Here is a 17,170-nt window from a genome sequence, read left to right as displayed (position 1 = left end):
TAAATTGGGATTACATATTTGTAATAGTGCTCCTGGGTAAGTTTGTGACATTAATATGCATAAAAATTTCAAATACTCCCCTCTTTTCAGACTTGCCTGCTTGCTAGATTTGACATTTCCCTATTCAACATGTTTGCTCCAACTCCATTATGAAGCATCTAGTTTCACCCATCTACAGTATGCAGAACCTCAAGGATTCTGAAATACCATGTTTAACTTCTAGGCTGCTCATCCTAGAAAGTATCACATCCATTAATTTAAGGCTTTTTGCAGATCCAGGTTTTCACATTCATCTACAGTTGCTTCTCAATTTATAATAATGAACATACTATTTAAGCAATTCCAGCACTGCTTCACAGTATCTTCTTCAGGATCTTCAACATGATAAAAAATAAAGCAGCACCACCACACGTAGGAAACAACTTGTAACTCCCTGAAATGACGACTGAGAGCAGCTGCCCAAGGAAAGCATAAACAATGGCAAGACACTAAACTTGGTAAAGATGAGGGGGAAGGCCCTCCAAGCCTTTCCGAGGAATGTCGCAAACAATCACAAGTACCCCAAAATGAGACTATAGTCATGGAGTGGATAATGTGGGGTCTGGATAATGCAGGAGTAAACTCGCCTGGGTAGCACAGGACACAGCTGGAGGAGGGAGCCCTGTGGAGACAAGACAGTTCTGTTCTGGTGCATCTTGTAAAGTTTCAGGGCCATCTGTTTGGTGAATGACCTTTGCTTCATTATCTGTGAAATGCATATTAAAGTTGACAACCCTGCATATGCTAATGAAGATTAACGTGACTATGCTAGTTACAACATCCCATGAAGCACTTTACTCCTCCCCATATATATGATACGTCAATATGCAGGTCAACCTGGGGAAAGGACCTAAGGAAAGTGTGTGTATAAACTGTGAAGGGGCAAGGATAACAGTAGTGAAGATGACAGATGCATCCTTGAACCCTCGTTGGCAGGACCAACACAGGAACCCAGACTGGTGATTTCGATTTCTATTCCCATCTCTATCTCCATCTCTCTTCTCTTTTTCCCGTTTTCCTTGTTATCATTAAGTAACACAAGGCGTATCATATCATTTGCCATAACTTGTTATATACTTAGTCAATTATCGTGTATCCAATTAATACACTGTGGGAAATTAATAAATGTTTATGTACAAACTTTGAGACCCGTCTCACCATTGTTCATTCCACTGGGGATTTACAAATCTAAGTCACTTGTCCCCCTCTTCTGAGCGGGACGTGACACCACATCAACAAACTGATCAGCTGTAATTTCTACAAGCCCAGGAATGAAATTTTTTTAAAAAATCATTGAGACACGAGAATTATCACATTAGAAGCTGCCAAACCTTCTTACAAAGACGGGAGAGAAACAAAACACTTCCAGCCCACAGCTACCAAGTCCTTTAAGAATAATGCAACAAATATTTGTACATTTTTTTTACAAATCCCTGCAAAATCAGGAAGGAAATGATCATCAGGGTTTTTTTGCTCTACTTTCTAAAGTGTTCTCCTAGGCTTTATCAAGAAAAATCTTCAAGTAGCCAGAAAACATGTCACAAACCAATCAGAATTTCCACAATAACTTCACAGTAGAAGTAAATCACCTAAATTATAATGTTAGTAAAATTAAACAAATGCAATTGTATGAGATTAAAATGTTTTCACATTATTATGTTGATTGACAACAATCTATTGAAAATCATTGCTACTTTAACAGAATATATTAATTAAATCCAAAATTTAGTAATTCAGCATTGAAGCTTCTATCTTTGTGACTTCAAGTTAAAAAACTATACTGCCTTGTTTTTAAGATAGTGATATAAGAATATTTATTTTAGAAAAATTAAATGCAGCATAACATTAAGTATTACAGCTATGCCTTCTGAAACAGAATTTTAGATATAATTTTAAAAATCCTACATAATCTACTATTGTAGCTAAAAATAAATACAGTGATCCTATTTTTCAGCTGTATCTGAAGCAGGCCTTTCATTTCTCTTTAATCCACTGCACAGACGATGTATACTTGTGATTCTCTCTATTCTGCCTTTAATTAAGCAGAGAAACATGACTGTACATTTGCCGTGACTAGTATCCACTTAGCATTAAGCAGTGTTTAAATAAATTTAAAAAAAAAAAAATCAGAAAACCTTAGCCAACATTCTTACTAATGTGGTTTAAAGCAGCATTGCTTCAGAGTTTCAGAAGTTTTCACCGAGACCTATACAAACTATTAAAATTAAGTGTTCTTTAACCATCAACATCCATTCTGATTCTAGAAAAAGCTTTTTCATCTCTCACAAGCTTCTATTACCAAGTTAGTTCCAACATGAAAGGATAGATTCAAGATGGAAATTAAATTAAACTCACTCAGGGAAACTGTGTCAGAAGGAGAAAGGACAATTTGTTTTCACTGGCTGCAAGGAATGCCAAAAATCATAAATACCTGCAACATACCCCGTGAATTGCATAGCTGTCATTGTATAACCACCAAGGATCTCTTGCTAGAATGAGTCATGCTTTTAGTTTAGTCTGTGTGTTTCCATAGAAAGTTAATTTTACCTTCATAGCAAAAGCGGTGAAGCTAAATGATAATATTAGCTACATGAATACAAAGATCTCAGAATTGCTTTTCTTTTTCCAAGGACCCCTTAACATCACTCACAAGATGGAATATGCAGGCTGTAATAGCATCCCAAAATTATGACTATGTGATGACAAGTCCCTAGTTCCCAAGAACAGAAAATAAAACCTGTATTTATCACGAAAAAGTGTTTCAGGTTAGCAGGTAAAACAGATTTCCTATGAGTCAGTACAAAATTCCATGGATCAGCACAAAATTCTACAAACTTTCAGTCATATTCTGACTTTCACAGCTGACCTGCCTTGCATTCCTCTAATGTCCAGGATGAAAAGAAAGATAAAGGGGGAAAAAAAAAAAAAAAAAAACACAAACAATTTGATTTGTCCACAGCACAGATAAGGTAAAGCAGATCGTGAAGTTAAACTTAAAAAAGATGTTTTTGTTTTGACCTGCAATGCATTTAAAATTATTAATAAATTTAATAACCTTAACATTTTAAGAAAATGAAAATAAATTTAAAGCTATGAATAAACATAATAAAATCAAAGTCATCAAGCTTTCACAGTAAAATGTATTAAAGAACACAAAAAACTATACAGTTAAAACAGAACTCTACTAGAACAATCAATAATAGTATAAAATTTTAGTTAGATTTCTTAAATTTTATAGTGATCTTTCTACCTACGCCTCAGGAAGTAATCACACTAATCTGTGCCATATCAATAACATTGTTCTAGACATCAGAGCCAAAGAAGTTACATTTTGTACTACAGAATCATTACTATTGTAGCTTTGCTGAAACTACAAAGCTGAAATATGAAGTAGTCTGTTCCTTCCATTACTGAAAACATCAAAACCCACAGATCAGAAGACAAGGTAGTTCAGGAGATTCGTTGTTACTTTTTAAAAACTTCCTTCTCTAATTTATACACTGCAGAGATAGAAAACAAAGACTTTTTTCCTAAGAAACTGTGAAGTAAAATGAGGGACCATCTTCAAGATTTCTTTCCCCTCAGAAAAAAATGCAATGGAAAAGTTGCAGTAAAAATTCTGCCTGATAGCAAGTAATTTTAATAAGAGTCTATTCCCCTTTCCAGCAAATCTTTCCTCACCATATGCCCCTCTCTTCTCCCCTCATACTGTTCTGTTTCAGAGCTTCTATGTTTTCTTAGTTCCTTTTTCTCCTTCAAATTATCTCCTCTCTTTAGCACTTTTTTGCAAGCAAAAAAAAAAAAATCTATAAAGCTAACATATGTATTACATAAATATACACATACATAAACACACAAATAGCCATAATCCTGATTTTGCAAATGGTTAATCAGACACACTCTTCCCCTGTGTTTCATATAAGGCAGTAATGGAGGAATCAGTATACATAACATAAAACTATAAACTTCTTTGAGTACCTCTTGGAAGTGAAACAACACAGAGTGTAAAAAGAAATGAAAAATAATCTGTGCCTAAACCCTGGAGAAAGCTTCACATTCCATAAAGACTGACATAGCAGACACATTTAGCTACTGCCTACAAGTTCTCATTGTAGGTCTCAGGTGGAAATGGTTGTTTACTCACAATTCAGAGAAAACACATTGCCTATCATGGTTCTTAATAAACTATTTTCAGTTCTCCGTAAGACCAATGCAGTTGTCTTGAAATACATGTATAACCCGTAAAACTAAAAACATGTCTTACTACTGTACATGCCAGTATTTCACTAAGGAAGCACTTGTCAACTCAGTTTAAATTTTTTAAGAGCAGCCAAGATCTTTACTATCTGTATGCTAAGAGTGAACTCATCCTCCACTTTTTTTAAGAAAACATTATACTAATATCACATTAACACAAGATATATTTTACTGATACAGGGACAGTATTAGCATAAAGTATGCCACATTCCTCCAGTAAAAGCACATGGGTAACAAACAAATCTTTAACTTTCATTCAACCGTTTTTTAGCACTGCATTTCTTAACAATATGGGTCAGTGTGGTCCCGAAAGTTGTATCCATCACTATTTCTTCAAAACATGAAGAGGTCAGTGTTTAATGATTTTGTTCATTTGGAAGTGTAAACATGTACACTAGAAAAGCATTTATCGTATCACCATATCAACTGGACTGGAGTACCTCTCCTATGAGTAGAGACTGAGAGAGTTAGGGTGGGTCAGCCTGGAGAAGAGAAGGCTCCAGGGAGACCTTACCATGGCCTTCCAGTACCTAAAGGAGGCCTACAGGAAGGATGGGGAGGAACTCTTTATCAGGGAGTGTAGGGATAGGATTAGGGGTAATGCTTTTAAACTGAAAAGAGGGTATGTTTAGATTAGATATAAGCAAGGAATTCTTTCCTGCAAGGGTGGTGAGGCACTGGAACAGGTTGCCCAGAAAAGTTGTGGATGTCCCCTCCCTGGCAGTGTTCAAGACCAGGTTGGACGGGGCTTTGAGCAACCTGGTCTAGTGGAAGGTGTCCCTGCCCATGGCAGTGGGGTTGGGACTAGATGATCTTTAAGGTCCCTTCCAACCCAAACCAGTCTATGATTTCAAAGGTGCCTTACAGAAAGTCTCTCAAATAGACTCGGGGTTCCCAACTCATTAAACTTCTCATATTGAATCATTACAGTCTTTTTCTGTTGGACTCAAATAAGCCTTATGTACTTATTACTGTTTCCTTTAAAATAAAAAGATGCATTACCGTGATGTTTTACATCACAAGTCTCACATATTTCATAGCATTCTCAGCTTTACTATCTTAGCTTTTCAGTAAAGCTTACCACTATGAAGCAATTGTACCCCATCTGGTTTAGTCAGCTGAAACAGATGAATGAAAACATATTTCATAAAAATTTAAACTTGCCATGACTTCGGCTCCCCAAAATGGAGATAATTAATACTGTAGAGATCCATGTCTTCAGTGTGCCATGGAAATGTTGTTTTCCACATGCCAAAATATAGATATGGCGTATTTACACCCTCAATAGAAATTCCACACTCTTCTTCTACAACGTCCAATATTGTATTAAGATGGGCAATATTCCATTCCTCAATACCCTGAAAAAGATGTATAATAAATGTATTATATAAAGTAATGTAATTTTAGATAACTCAGTCAAAAAACATACACTTGATCTAGTCCTTCAAAAGGCTGTATATTAACACAAATTTGTAAACACTTTAGAAGACAAGTTGAAGTTACCCGAAGAAAAATTCTCTTTACCTTAGTAAGATTTACATCAGGTTCTAAGTCTGAGATGTTCAGAGCAGAGAACATAAGTTCATACCTACTTAACACATCAAATCTAACATGGATTGAAACACCATACGCAATAGAAATAACAGCTACAGACAAAATTCTTTGATGAGTTGATAGCTGGAAGATGCTAAGTTTCACCGGGCCTATCTATGCTTTTTAATTACAAAGTAATGTAAGTAGTATGAAAAATTATTTGAAAATTTAATTTACATGTGTAAATCTACCATTTCTCTGAAAAGAATAAAAACTAAAACCATTATATTTCTAACCACAGAAATGGTTAAGAAAGAGGTATTTCTAACCATAATGATGTACTGCATAGAAATATACCACAGAAGAAATCCACTGATTTTGTGTGATTTCAGCTGGTTCCTTACTTTATTGCCTATAAAATTTGTATATTAAAAGCCACTCAGAAAGCCATGCATATAGTTTTTCTGGTATTTCAAATTCATGCACAAAATGCAATTCTAATTTCAGGTAATACAGCATGTAAGAGTCGGTATAACCAAGATCAAAGCTACAAAACTGACTAGAGATTAGACTTCATTATAACAATAATTATTAGCACCCTCCAGGGAAGACATTAGCTGGTGCTCAAGCAGTCAGAAAAACAAGAAATATAATCAAAACTATTACAAATTCAATTCAGGCAAGTTTATTGGGATGACAGACCCTTAACCATGACCTGCTTTGCACCCCCTATCACTGAACTCTGTGCAGTTCTGATAATCTTACTCAAATTCGGGAAATGAATTGATGGCAGACTGCAGTCCTGATGCAGCTGATTAAGACTAAGAAACATGGTGACATTCAATAGTTGGGCAGGTGATAAAGTAAGAATACAGGTTAAAGCAAGAAGTAATGAATATTTAATACTGTCAGGTTTTATTTCTTTCTTTGTTGAGATTTTATGTGAAGCATGTTACATATGCAGCAACTAGAACTGATACACAAGATGGTAACTTCTATATGAATTTCAACCTCCTCATCGAACAAGCCCTTCTGATAGCCTGCTATGACTATTTCGCTCAAACTATCTTTAAGTTATCTGGGATTTCTATAAAGGAGTAAAATATTTTTACAGAATGAGTTCATTCCAGACAGCAATTTTTGTTCTTTTTTTTTTTGAATGGAAGCTTTGGCTTTGATGCGTTTGTGTGACATAAAGGCACTTGCAAATTAATATGGGGACCATTATCCCAGAAACATCAATATGAACTCAAATAATAGATGCTGGTAAAATCTGCACCTTTCAAATCCAAGCATCATAATCATCAGCAAGGTAGTAGAGCTGTAAAATACAAAATTTGTTTTAAGAAACAATTTTAACTAATTGTTACTCAAATTAATTTATAGATTTTATTTTTTTAAACCACATAAAATTTATCTTTGTTCACAAATTGTGTAATCAATTTGGAGAAACAAGTTAATACAACAAAATAAGAGCAATGACTCAATCATGTAGGCACAGAGATACATACAGTGTTGGAAGACAACAGTATACACACCAGATAAAAATCAACTGTTAATCTAGGCAGTATACTCTTTCTGACAGTGGCCAAAAGCAGACAAGAAACAGTGAAAGCACAGCAGTACTTCCCCAGAATACCCTTCCAGTCTGCAGCAATTTGCAGATCGAAGGTTTCTCCAGACCGAGGTGTTACCTTCTACTTAACAGTACTCCAGTGTACTTTTTACCAATTGATTCATCCAGTCACCTTCTTTAAACCACATAAGCCTTGAGCAACCATAACATTCTGAAGTCTTACTCTTCTCTTACTAAGAATTAAGTGATAGTTAAGAGAATTTTTTTTTTTTAACATCACATCTCATCTTTTCACCTTCTGTTAAGTCACAACTAGTCACCAAACAAACTGGTAGTGGTTTGACCCTAATACAAAAGCAAATTCTCCCACAGAGAACAATCCTAGGAGAAAAAGCTTGCTTCAAAATACCAAACATACCAAATACAGAATCCACAACCTCTGCATTAAAGATGTATGAGTTATTTCCATTTCCTAAAAACTATTTTGGACAAGTAGTCTTAGCTCAAAAGGGAATGTCCACTGAAACTGGCTGAAATGCTAAAATCACCCTGATTCAATGAATGTAGAAAGAGTTAAAATGAACTTAAAAAAAATAATAAATCAGTTCTATATTTATGCCTAGATTTTTACAAGTAATTATTACAAATTATGATTAAAGCTGTTACTTTCCCTCACAGATATATCTTTTCTAATATTAAAAAACATTAAGTAAAATGCTTATATGAATTTTTAAGTAAAACACCAATTCTAACTTTTCTAATAGTTACATAACTGTGTTTAAAATTTAAAATTATAATGCACACTAAAAAGATCACAGGAACTGTAAGAGAACAGTTTAACAGATCAATACTTCTCAAAACCAAAGAACACCAGTACACATATTACTTGACCATGAGGTGCAGCTGGAAGTTTCTTACCAATACAAAAGCCCACTTAGACATTATAATCTATTCAATGTTAGGAAAATATCAAATATTTATTCTGCTTAGAATATAACAATAATATCAGAATATTATAATAATTTCAAGGGAATGTGTACAGAAAGTATTTCTAAATTTATCCACATTTTTGATGGCAAATACTTTAAAAGAATACCTGTCATCTCTGACAACTCTACCACACAATCCAACATCAGGAAAAAAGCTGAAATAACATATTTTTCTTTCTTTACTATAACATGGAAATACAGGCTTGAAACATTTTACCATCTATAGTCATTGCTACGCACATTAAACTTAGCTTGTATTTGTTCAGAGAAATATTGTAGATGCTTCAAACTTACTGTAAATTATTATCAAGAGTTTTTATGACTTTTAACAGCCTTTGAAACAGCTTTTAATGCAATGTGGAGATACAATGGGACACTTCACAAGCAACTCTCAAGTATCTGAACACTTGCACAGTTTGGAGCCTGACCCATTCTTTTCTCAAAGACACAAAGACAAATGTAGCTTTCAGTATACTGGTAAAAAGTGAAGCTCAAGATTGTAAGCAGTGACTTCTTTGCAGATAAAAATAAAATAGGCTCCAAATGATATTTTTTTTTCATTTCCTTTTTCTAAAGTATTTACAATAGTGACACGATACTATGCTTTGCACTTTACTTAAATCAGCCAACAGTGTGATGTATTCTATTTTATGAACATTATTTCTGTATGTATACATTAATACACACAATCTTTTTTCAGTGTTTAATTTTTCCTGTGATTATCTCATGGATTTATTTCAGTATTAACCTGGCAAACAAGACATCTTAAAAAACCCCTATGACTGACTGTAAGAGCTCAAATAGTAAAGAGTAAAAAACTAATTAAGAGACAGAGTGAAAAGGAGTAGGAGAAACATACAGAAAAATTTGCGCTTGGTCACCCCCACTCCTCTCTTCACACACCCACTCACTCACACCAATGAATATAATAAAAAACCTGCCAGGTTTTTATTGCATCTTCAAAGTGCATAAAACACAGACAGAAAAACGCTATGAACAGAATCCCTGCACCATAAACACAGATTAGGAAATACAATCTTCCTCACTTGATCTGTTTTTTCTTCTCAGTATCTTTTTGGATATAACCATTGTTCTGCAGAACCCTTTTGAGGAGTGGGAAAAAAACAGAAGCAAATAGATTCTGTTTGGAAATGCACACTAGAACCAAACACATGAGTGAAGGAAGGCTCACATTGATCTCAACTATGAGGAGATCATAGAGAAAGGACATCTCACATAGAACCACAGAATTATTATCTAGGTTGGAAAAGACCTTGAAGATTGAGTCCAACCACTAACCTGACACTGCCAAGGCCAACACTAAACCATGTCTCTAAGCACCACATCCACACAACTTTCTAGTACCTTCAAGGATGGTGACTCAACTAATACCCTGAGCAGCTTGTTCCAATGCTGACAACCCTTTTCATGAAGAAATTTTTCCTAATATCCAGTCTAAACATCCTCTGGTACAAACTGAGGCCATTTTCTCTTGTCCTATTGCTTGTTACTTGGGAGGAGAGACCGACATCCACCTCACTACAACCTCCTTTCAGGTAGTTGTAGAGAGCAATAAGGTCTCCCCTCAGCCTCCTCTTCTCCAGACTAAACAACCCCAGTTCCCTCAGCCGCTCCTCATAAGACCTGTGCTCCAGACCCTGCACCAGCTTCGTTGCCCTTCTTTGCACACACTCTAGCACCTCAATGTCTTTCTTGTAGTGAGGGACCCAAAACTGAACACAGGAATCGAGGTGCGGCCTCACCAGTGCCAAGTACAGGGGGACGATCCCTTCCCTAGCCCTGCTGGCCACACTATTTCTGATACAAGCCAGGATGTTATTGGCCTTCTTTGGCCACCTGGGCACACTGCTAGCTCATATACAGCCAGCTATCGACCAACACCACCAGGTCCTTTTCCACTGGGCAGTGTCCCAGCCATTCTTCCCCAGGCCTGTAGCTTTGTGTGGGGTTGTTGTGATCCACGTGCAGGACCCAGCACTGAATCTAGCTGAACCTCATACAACTGGCCTTAGCCCATTGATTAAGGCTGTTCAGATCCTTCTGTAGAGCCTTCCTACCCTCAAGCACATCAACACTCCAGCCCAACTTGGTGCCATCTGCAAACTCACTAAGGGTGCACTTGATCCCCTCATCCAGATCACTGATAAAGATGGCTGGATGCCAGATATCCACCAAAGCTGCTCTATCACTCCCCTCCTCAGCTGGACAGGGTAGAGAAAATATAACAAAAAGCTTGTGGGTCAAGATAAGGACAGGGAGATCACTCAGCACTTACCGTCACAGGCAAAACAGATTTGACTTGGGAAAAATTAATTTATTACCAATTAAATTGGAGTAGGATAATGAGAAATAAAATCAAATCTTAAAACAGCTTACCACCACCACTCTCTTTTTCCCGGGTTCAACTTTACTTCCAGATTCTCCACCTCCTCCCCACCAGCAGCACAGGGTGATGGGGAATAGGAGTTGCTGTCAGTTCATCACATAACTGTCTCTGCCGCTCCTTCCTCCTCAGGGGGAGAACTCCTCATACTCTTTCCCTGCTCCAGCGTGGGTTCCCTCCCACAGGGTGCACTCCTTCAGGAACAGCATGGGTCCACCACAGGGTCACAAGTCCTGCCAGAAAACCTGCTCCAGGGTGGGCTCTTCTCTCCATGGGATCACAGGTCCTGTCAGGAGCCTGCTCCAGCACAGACTTCCCACAGGGTCACAGTCTCCTTTGGGCACATCTACCTGCTCCAGCATGGGGTCCTCCACAGGTTGCAGGTGGGCATCTGCTCCACCATGGACCTCCATGGGCTGCAGGGTGACAGCCTGCCTCACCATTGTCTTCACCATGGGCTGCAGGGGAATTTCTGCTCCAGCACCTGGAGCACCTCCGCCCCCTCCTTCTTCACCGACCTTGGTATCTCAAGAGATCTTTCCCTCATATATTCTCACTCCTCTCTCTGGCTGCTGTTGCTGTTGTACAGCAGGTTTTTTTTCCCCTTCTTAAATACATTATCACAGCGGCACTACCACTGTCACTGATTGGCTTGGTCTTGGCCAGCAGTGGATCCATCTTCAAGCCAGATGGCATTGGCTCCATCAGACACAGAGGAAGCTTCTAACAGCTTCTCACAGAAGCCACCCCTGTAGCCCCCCAGCTACCAAAACCTTGCCATGTGAACTCAATACAATAAAGGATGGCATACAAGATACATATTTATGGTAGTTTGCAAAAGACAGTCTGTAGGGCTATCTCAGCAAGGATGGAGAAATCCACAATCCCTCTGGGCCACCTGTGCCAGGGCTCAATCATCCTTACAGTGAAAAGTTTCTTGATGTTCAGGAGAAACCTCCTATGTTTCAGTTTGTGCCTATTGCCTCTAGTCCTGTCACTGGGCACTGCTGATAAAAGCATGGCTCCATCTTTTTTGCACCTGCCCTACAGGTATTCATATACATTGATAAAGTCCCCCTGAACCTTCTCTTCCCTAGGCTGAATTGTTACAGCTCTCTCAGTCTTCCCTCATGAGAGGTGCTCCAGTGTCTTCAACATCCCTTTGCCGGGCTCTCTCCAATAGCTCTGTATTTCTGGGGAGAGATGGGGAGCCCAGAACTGGGCACACCACTTCAGGTGTGGTCTCAGCAGTGCTGAATAAAAGGGAAGGATCACCTCCTTCAACTTCCTGGCAGCATTCCTCCTAAAGCAGCTCAGGATACTATTAGCCAGCTTTGCTGCACTGGCACACTCTTGGCTCATGTTCAGCTTGGTTTCCCCTAGGGACCCCAAACGACTTTTCTGGAAAGCAGCTTTCCAGCCTTCAGCACCCAGCAGGTACCCCATATACCTGGGGTTTTTCCTCACCAGGTGTCATGCTTTGCACTTCCCCTTGTTGAGCTTCATGAAGTTCTTGTCAGCCTGTTTCTCCAGCCTGTCAAGGGCCCTCTGGGTGGCAGCATGACCTGCTGGCATATCAGTCAATCCTCCCAGCTTTGTATTGTCTGAAAACTCTGCCCCATCATCCAAATCATTAATGAAGATGTTAAACAGGACTGGACCCAGTATTAATCCTAGGAACACACTTAGAGAAGTCCTTCTTGTTGCCTTCAACATCTCTCAGATTCAATTCCAAGTAGGCTTTCACATTCCTAATTGCATTTCTGCATACTGGGACGGTGTCTCTATATTTCTCCCAGGTTACACATCCTTGCTTCTATCTCCTGGGTATTTCCTGTTAATGTTTGTTTTGACAGAAGCTCCTTGCTCATCTATGCAGACCTCAGACCTCCTGCTCATTAGGATGGACCACTCTTGAGCTTAGAGTTGGTGAATACCAACCAGCTTTCTTGGGCCCTTCTTCCCTCCAGGGCCTTATCCCACAGGACTCTTTCAAGCAGATCACTGAAGAGGCCAAAGTCTGCTCTCCTGAAAGCCAGGGTTATGGTTCTGCTTTCTGTCTTGACACCTCCTCTTAAGATCCTGAACCCCACCATCTCATGGTCACTACAGTCAAGGCCACCTTCAACCTTCACATCTGCAACAAGTCCTTCCTTACTTGTGAGTACAAGGTTCTGCAGGCAACTTTGGTCAGGAAGTTGTCACTGATGCTCTCCAGGGACTCTTGGATTGCTTATACCTGCTGCTCTCCTGCAGCCCTAGGTTAAGCTACAACTCAGATGCCATCCCTAATTCATTTCATGGTCAAATCCAACTCTACATATAATGTCAAGGTGCTGCTTTAAAATCAAGTTAGCTGCCCTGTCAAGGGATACAGCAGGAAATGTGAGTACAACTGTTGCTAGAGTTTATATTACATTAGAGATGTATTATTTATTTAGCAAAAATAACCACTAGCCTACAAGCCCCAGTGAACCAATCACTCTTGTATTACTAATGAAATATGCTCCCCACAGCTTAGACATGGGAAAAGGTAGGCATTAAGAGTTGTCTTATCAGGAGGAATAAAACTAAGAGAAGGAAAAAGGAAGTAAAGGGATACCTTCAAGACAGGACCTGAAGAAGAGTGGTGAGAGAGGCAAGACAATATTTACACATGCTTCTTCCAAACCTTGGCTTTTCTCTACTGAATAACAGATGCCATTGACAGCACTTTAGTCAGATGTATTTTATGACTCATTATAAACATCTAATCAGTCACTTTTCTTTGTAACTTCTTCTGAAACCACGAAGATTTCCCTAGTTGCTAGATTCCCTCCCAGTTGCTAGATCAGTCGACGTAAGGTTTTCATACATCTTCTCCATCTGGCCATACAAAAATGATTTTGAATTAATTAAAAACAAAAAACAAACAAAAGCCAACCAAAAAAAACCCAGGAAACAGAAGAAGTTAATTTGAGCTCCTTGTATCTCATACAACAAGTAAACAACTTAATTTGTGGCCTCAGTGATTGGTGGTTTGATGTAAACAACAGTTGGGATTGGCATGGAAGGCCTAACAGTAGTTCACTAGAACACAGACTATACAGAAGAAACAGGTGAATCACACACTCTTCAATTTACTCACAGGTAACTTACCAGAGAAGTTAATAAAGTTATGGTATCAGAACAAAATGACTCTCTTCCTTCCCTGACAGGAAGAGTAAATTCTTGCAACTGTTTCAGAGGCTAGTCATTCACAGCCTAAGATGGCTCAAACTGGCATTACTTTCATGTTAACTCACAAAGAAGACAGCTCTCTTCACATAACGTAATAAAAAAATAATCACTTCTCAATTAAACTTCCTAAACAATCATAACTCTTAGGTGTTCATAATCAATTCACGAATCAGTTTAACAACTGCAGCTAGTGAGACTGGTGCTTTATTACTGACATTATAAACTCTTTCAGGAATATTAATTTTCCCTCAAGTCCAGATGACCTTATAGCACAAAAAGACAGAATCTTGGAATGTACATCTAATAATGTTTATAATCTTAACATAAATAATGATCCTTACAATCTGTACCTTAGTGCAATGCTTTTTCTTGAGTCATCTACACTGTCATTCTCCTACAAAGCACTGTAATTAAATGTAACAGCAATTAAAATGCATACAGCACAGAATAGTATTTCAAGCAAACATTAAACTATCTTAAATTTATTTTTTATAAAGCTCTATACAGTGCACAGAACATTTGTCTCATAGGGTTATTTCCTTATTCAGAAAGATTTAATTTGTGTTCAAAACTGTCAAATAACCATAAATCCACAACAGAGATTCTGGAATAATCCAAGTATCACAAGGGTAAACTTTGAATCATCGACAGTTGTTGTCAAATTTCAAAGCATGCATTTACAGCTTTGCTCCCTTTTTTTCTTTTGTTTTGCTGTTCCATATAACACAGGCTGTGTAACTTCACCCTGTCTTCCAAACCCCTCAGAATTTGTCATACTCTGATCTAAGAAAAGCAAACAATACTACAAAACCTATGATCTCTTTGGCACAATGCCAGCAAGGTGCTGGATTCCACAAATAACAGTATTGTTTCTTAAATAATCTAAATAGTAAAAATTAAGGCTTCATCATGCTTCAGAGACAGATGTCTCAAAGTAAAACTGAACATAACCATGCAGAAAAGAAAATATAATTGCTAAACTTTTAAACTAAAGAATAGAGACTTGCAGCACTTTTGATGGCCCAAGTAGACGCAAACATGACACTTCTACTAAACTGCTGGTGTTTTTCTACCTGGAATTCTGCCAGATATTTATCTTTCTATATTAAACATAACAGCTATAACACTTTGTTTTCTATAAAATGCATTTAGTAAGAAGCATTTGAGTTTATTTATTGCAAACAGGCTGTTATGTCAAATTAATCCCGCCATCCCCTTTCTGCTGTAAATTGCCCAAAATGTCAGCTACTTGTATTCCTCTCCTTTCCCCAATTAATGACAATCCTGAAGCAAACTGAATGAAGACATAAGAACAACCTCTAATTCTGAACAGAATCAAAAAGATCCTTTCTTAGCACTATCTTCAAGCATAAAACATGAAAAATATTAGTTGTGCAAGTACACCATCTACTGGTCAAAAATTAACTTCGGCAAAAATATTCTAAAAGAAAACACTTTGATCAGTGGCATCCATAGATTTCTCACCAACAGTTTGATACCACGTGTTTTTCCTTCTTTTCCTCTAAACCCCACTGGGCTGTACGCCATGATATGTATGTCATATTAATTGCTCAGTCTGTTCACACTCTTTCCTCAGTGTCTATCCCTTTCACTAACATTCCTTCTTTGTTACTTATTTTTAAATAATACCCATTTAATCATAGCCATTAAAGTTTTCTTATTCTACCTATTACTGTTTTCTTCCCCACTCCTTTATTTCCCACTCCCTGCAACTTCCAGTGCTTTCTTTGTCTCCTCTTCATATGCACCTAACATCTGCATTAGGATTGCTGAATGCTGCTCTTCTCACTTAACGCTTTGCTTTTTTGACCTGCTTTTCTCAGCCTCCTAATCTAATGAGAGTGCAACTCCATGTAAAAGAAATGTCTGGCCTTCTCTTTGACAAGTCAGCACTTCAAAATTGGGTATTACTGCATTCTCTTTCCTTTGGAAATGTTGCTCATGCAACACTAACCTTAAGATACTGAAGACCAAAGAAAACACAATCAAAACCAAGTGTACATTTGTAAAAGGCTATGCCAGAAGGCATTAGCTGCCAGCATCAAAGGGGGGGGGGGGGGGGGGAAATCAGAGAAGAAAAAGGGCAAAGGGGAAGCTTCTATTTCTTGAAACAAACACTGCTTTCCTGTGCCCAAAGAGCACCAGCCTTCTAGAATGTCTCTGCACCAAAACACCCCAAATCAGAATCTTCAATTATTTTCTAAATCATTTTTATACAGCTATTTGGACGCACAATAGAATTTGGACTTGCTGCTTTCTCTAAACAATAGACCATTGGACATTTACAGCTATCTTTCAAAGATCACATAACCCAGCTCAAAAATTGAATTGCCTTAAAGCCACCTTGGCTGACCATATTTTATCTTTGGACAGTCTTCAAGTAATTTGTCTTCTGTGAAGAAATATGAAACATTAGCAGAGCCTCAGACCATCTGCCACAGGGAAATTCTACCTTTTTTTTTTTTTTACTGATTGGAGAAGGCAGTTACATAGAACATGAAATAACTCAAGAATTCCACACATGGTAGATTTTTTTGGAGAACAGTTTGCCCTATATTTTTTAAATCCTCAAATCTTTTCTGAAATGCTAATATTTCTTCTGTTAGTCTCATTACTTAAACAGTCCTTTCAAAATCTAGTTCTTATAGCTACTTATATAGCCTAATTGATATCAGTGGATATTCTGTAATTCTTTGGATAATGAGATCTGTGTTAAGAGTCCCTTTCTATCTGTGGAGATCTTGGCAAGGAACCAGCAAAATTCACTTCCTTGGGAAGTTTCTATTTTGTCTATTTTAATTCAGAGGTACAGAGTAATTGTAAGAACATTTCCAGGTAAATGCAGGCATTCCAAGCATGTATAAAGTACAGCTATCAATTTTCCTCAGTGAAAGACAGAGAAATAAAGTATTTAATCTTTTAATTTTACAGTAAAAGTTATTTAAAATATCGCTAAATTTCCACAGAGGTACAAGACAGCATGCATATTGAAATGTTAATAAACACATAAACAAATAGGAAGGAATCTCCAAGTTCTGGAGAGTTCAAAGTGAAGGAAGGGAAGAGTAGCAGTATCCTACTGTCTAAGAACAGAACTGTCTGACTCTTGCAGACGTAGAGTTAATTTCAACC

The 17,170-nt window shown here is 37.8% G+C and overlaps 1 protein-coding gene across 25 annotated transcripts in view; it reads right to left on the bottom strand.

The window, feature by feature from the left end:
* KDM4C (lysine demethylase 4C) overlaps nucleotides 1-17,170 on the bottom strand; it is a 272,586-nt gene that overhangs the window by 235,092 nt on the left and 20,324 nt on the right. For 23 of the 25 annotated variants that reach the window (XR_012621500.1, XR_012621501.1, XR_012621502.1 and 20 more), the window contains one exon: nucleotides 5,461-5,654. Coding sequence is in view for 17 of the 25 variants with exons in the window: in XM_074811526.1 (XP_074667627.1) it covers nucleotides 5,461-5,654 (194 nt within the window). In the remaining 8 variants the exon portion in view is untranslated. Of the gene's footprint in view, nucleotides 1-5,460; nucleotides 5,655-10,791; nucleotides 16,073-17,170 lie in introns of those variants that run through there. The other 2 variants (XM_074811532.1, XM_074811545.1) reach the window with 2 other exon arrangements.

This window comes from Strix aluco, chromosome Z (genome assembly GCF_031877795.1).
Source record: "Strix aluco isolate bStrAlu1 chromosome Z, bStrAlu1.hap1, whole genome shotgun sequence".
Lineage (NCBI taxonomy): Eukaryota > Metazoa > Chordata > Aves > Strigiformes > Strigidae > Strix > Strix aluco.
Note: the sequence above shows the minus strand (reverse complement) of the source record. Positions and strands in the feature narration are given on the sequence as shown.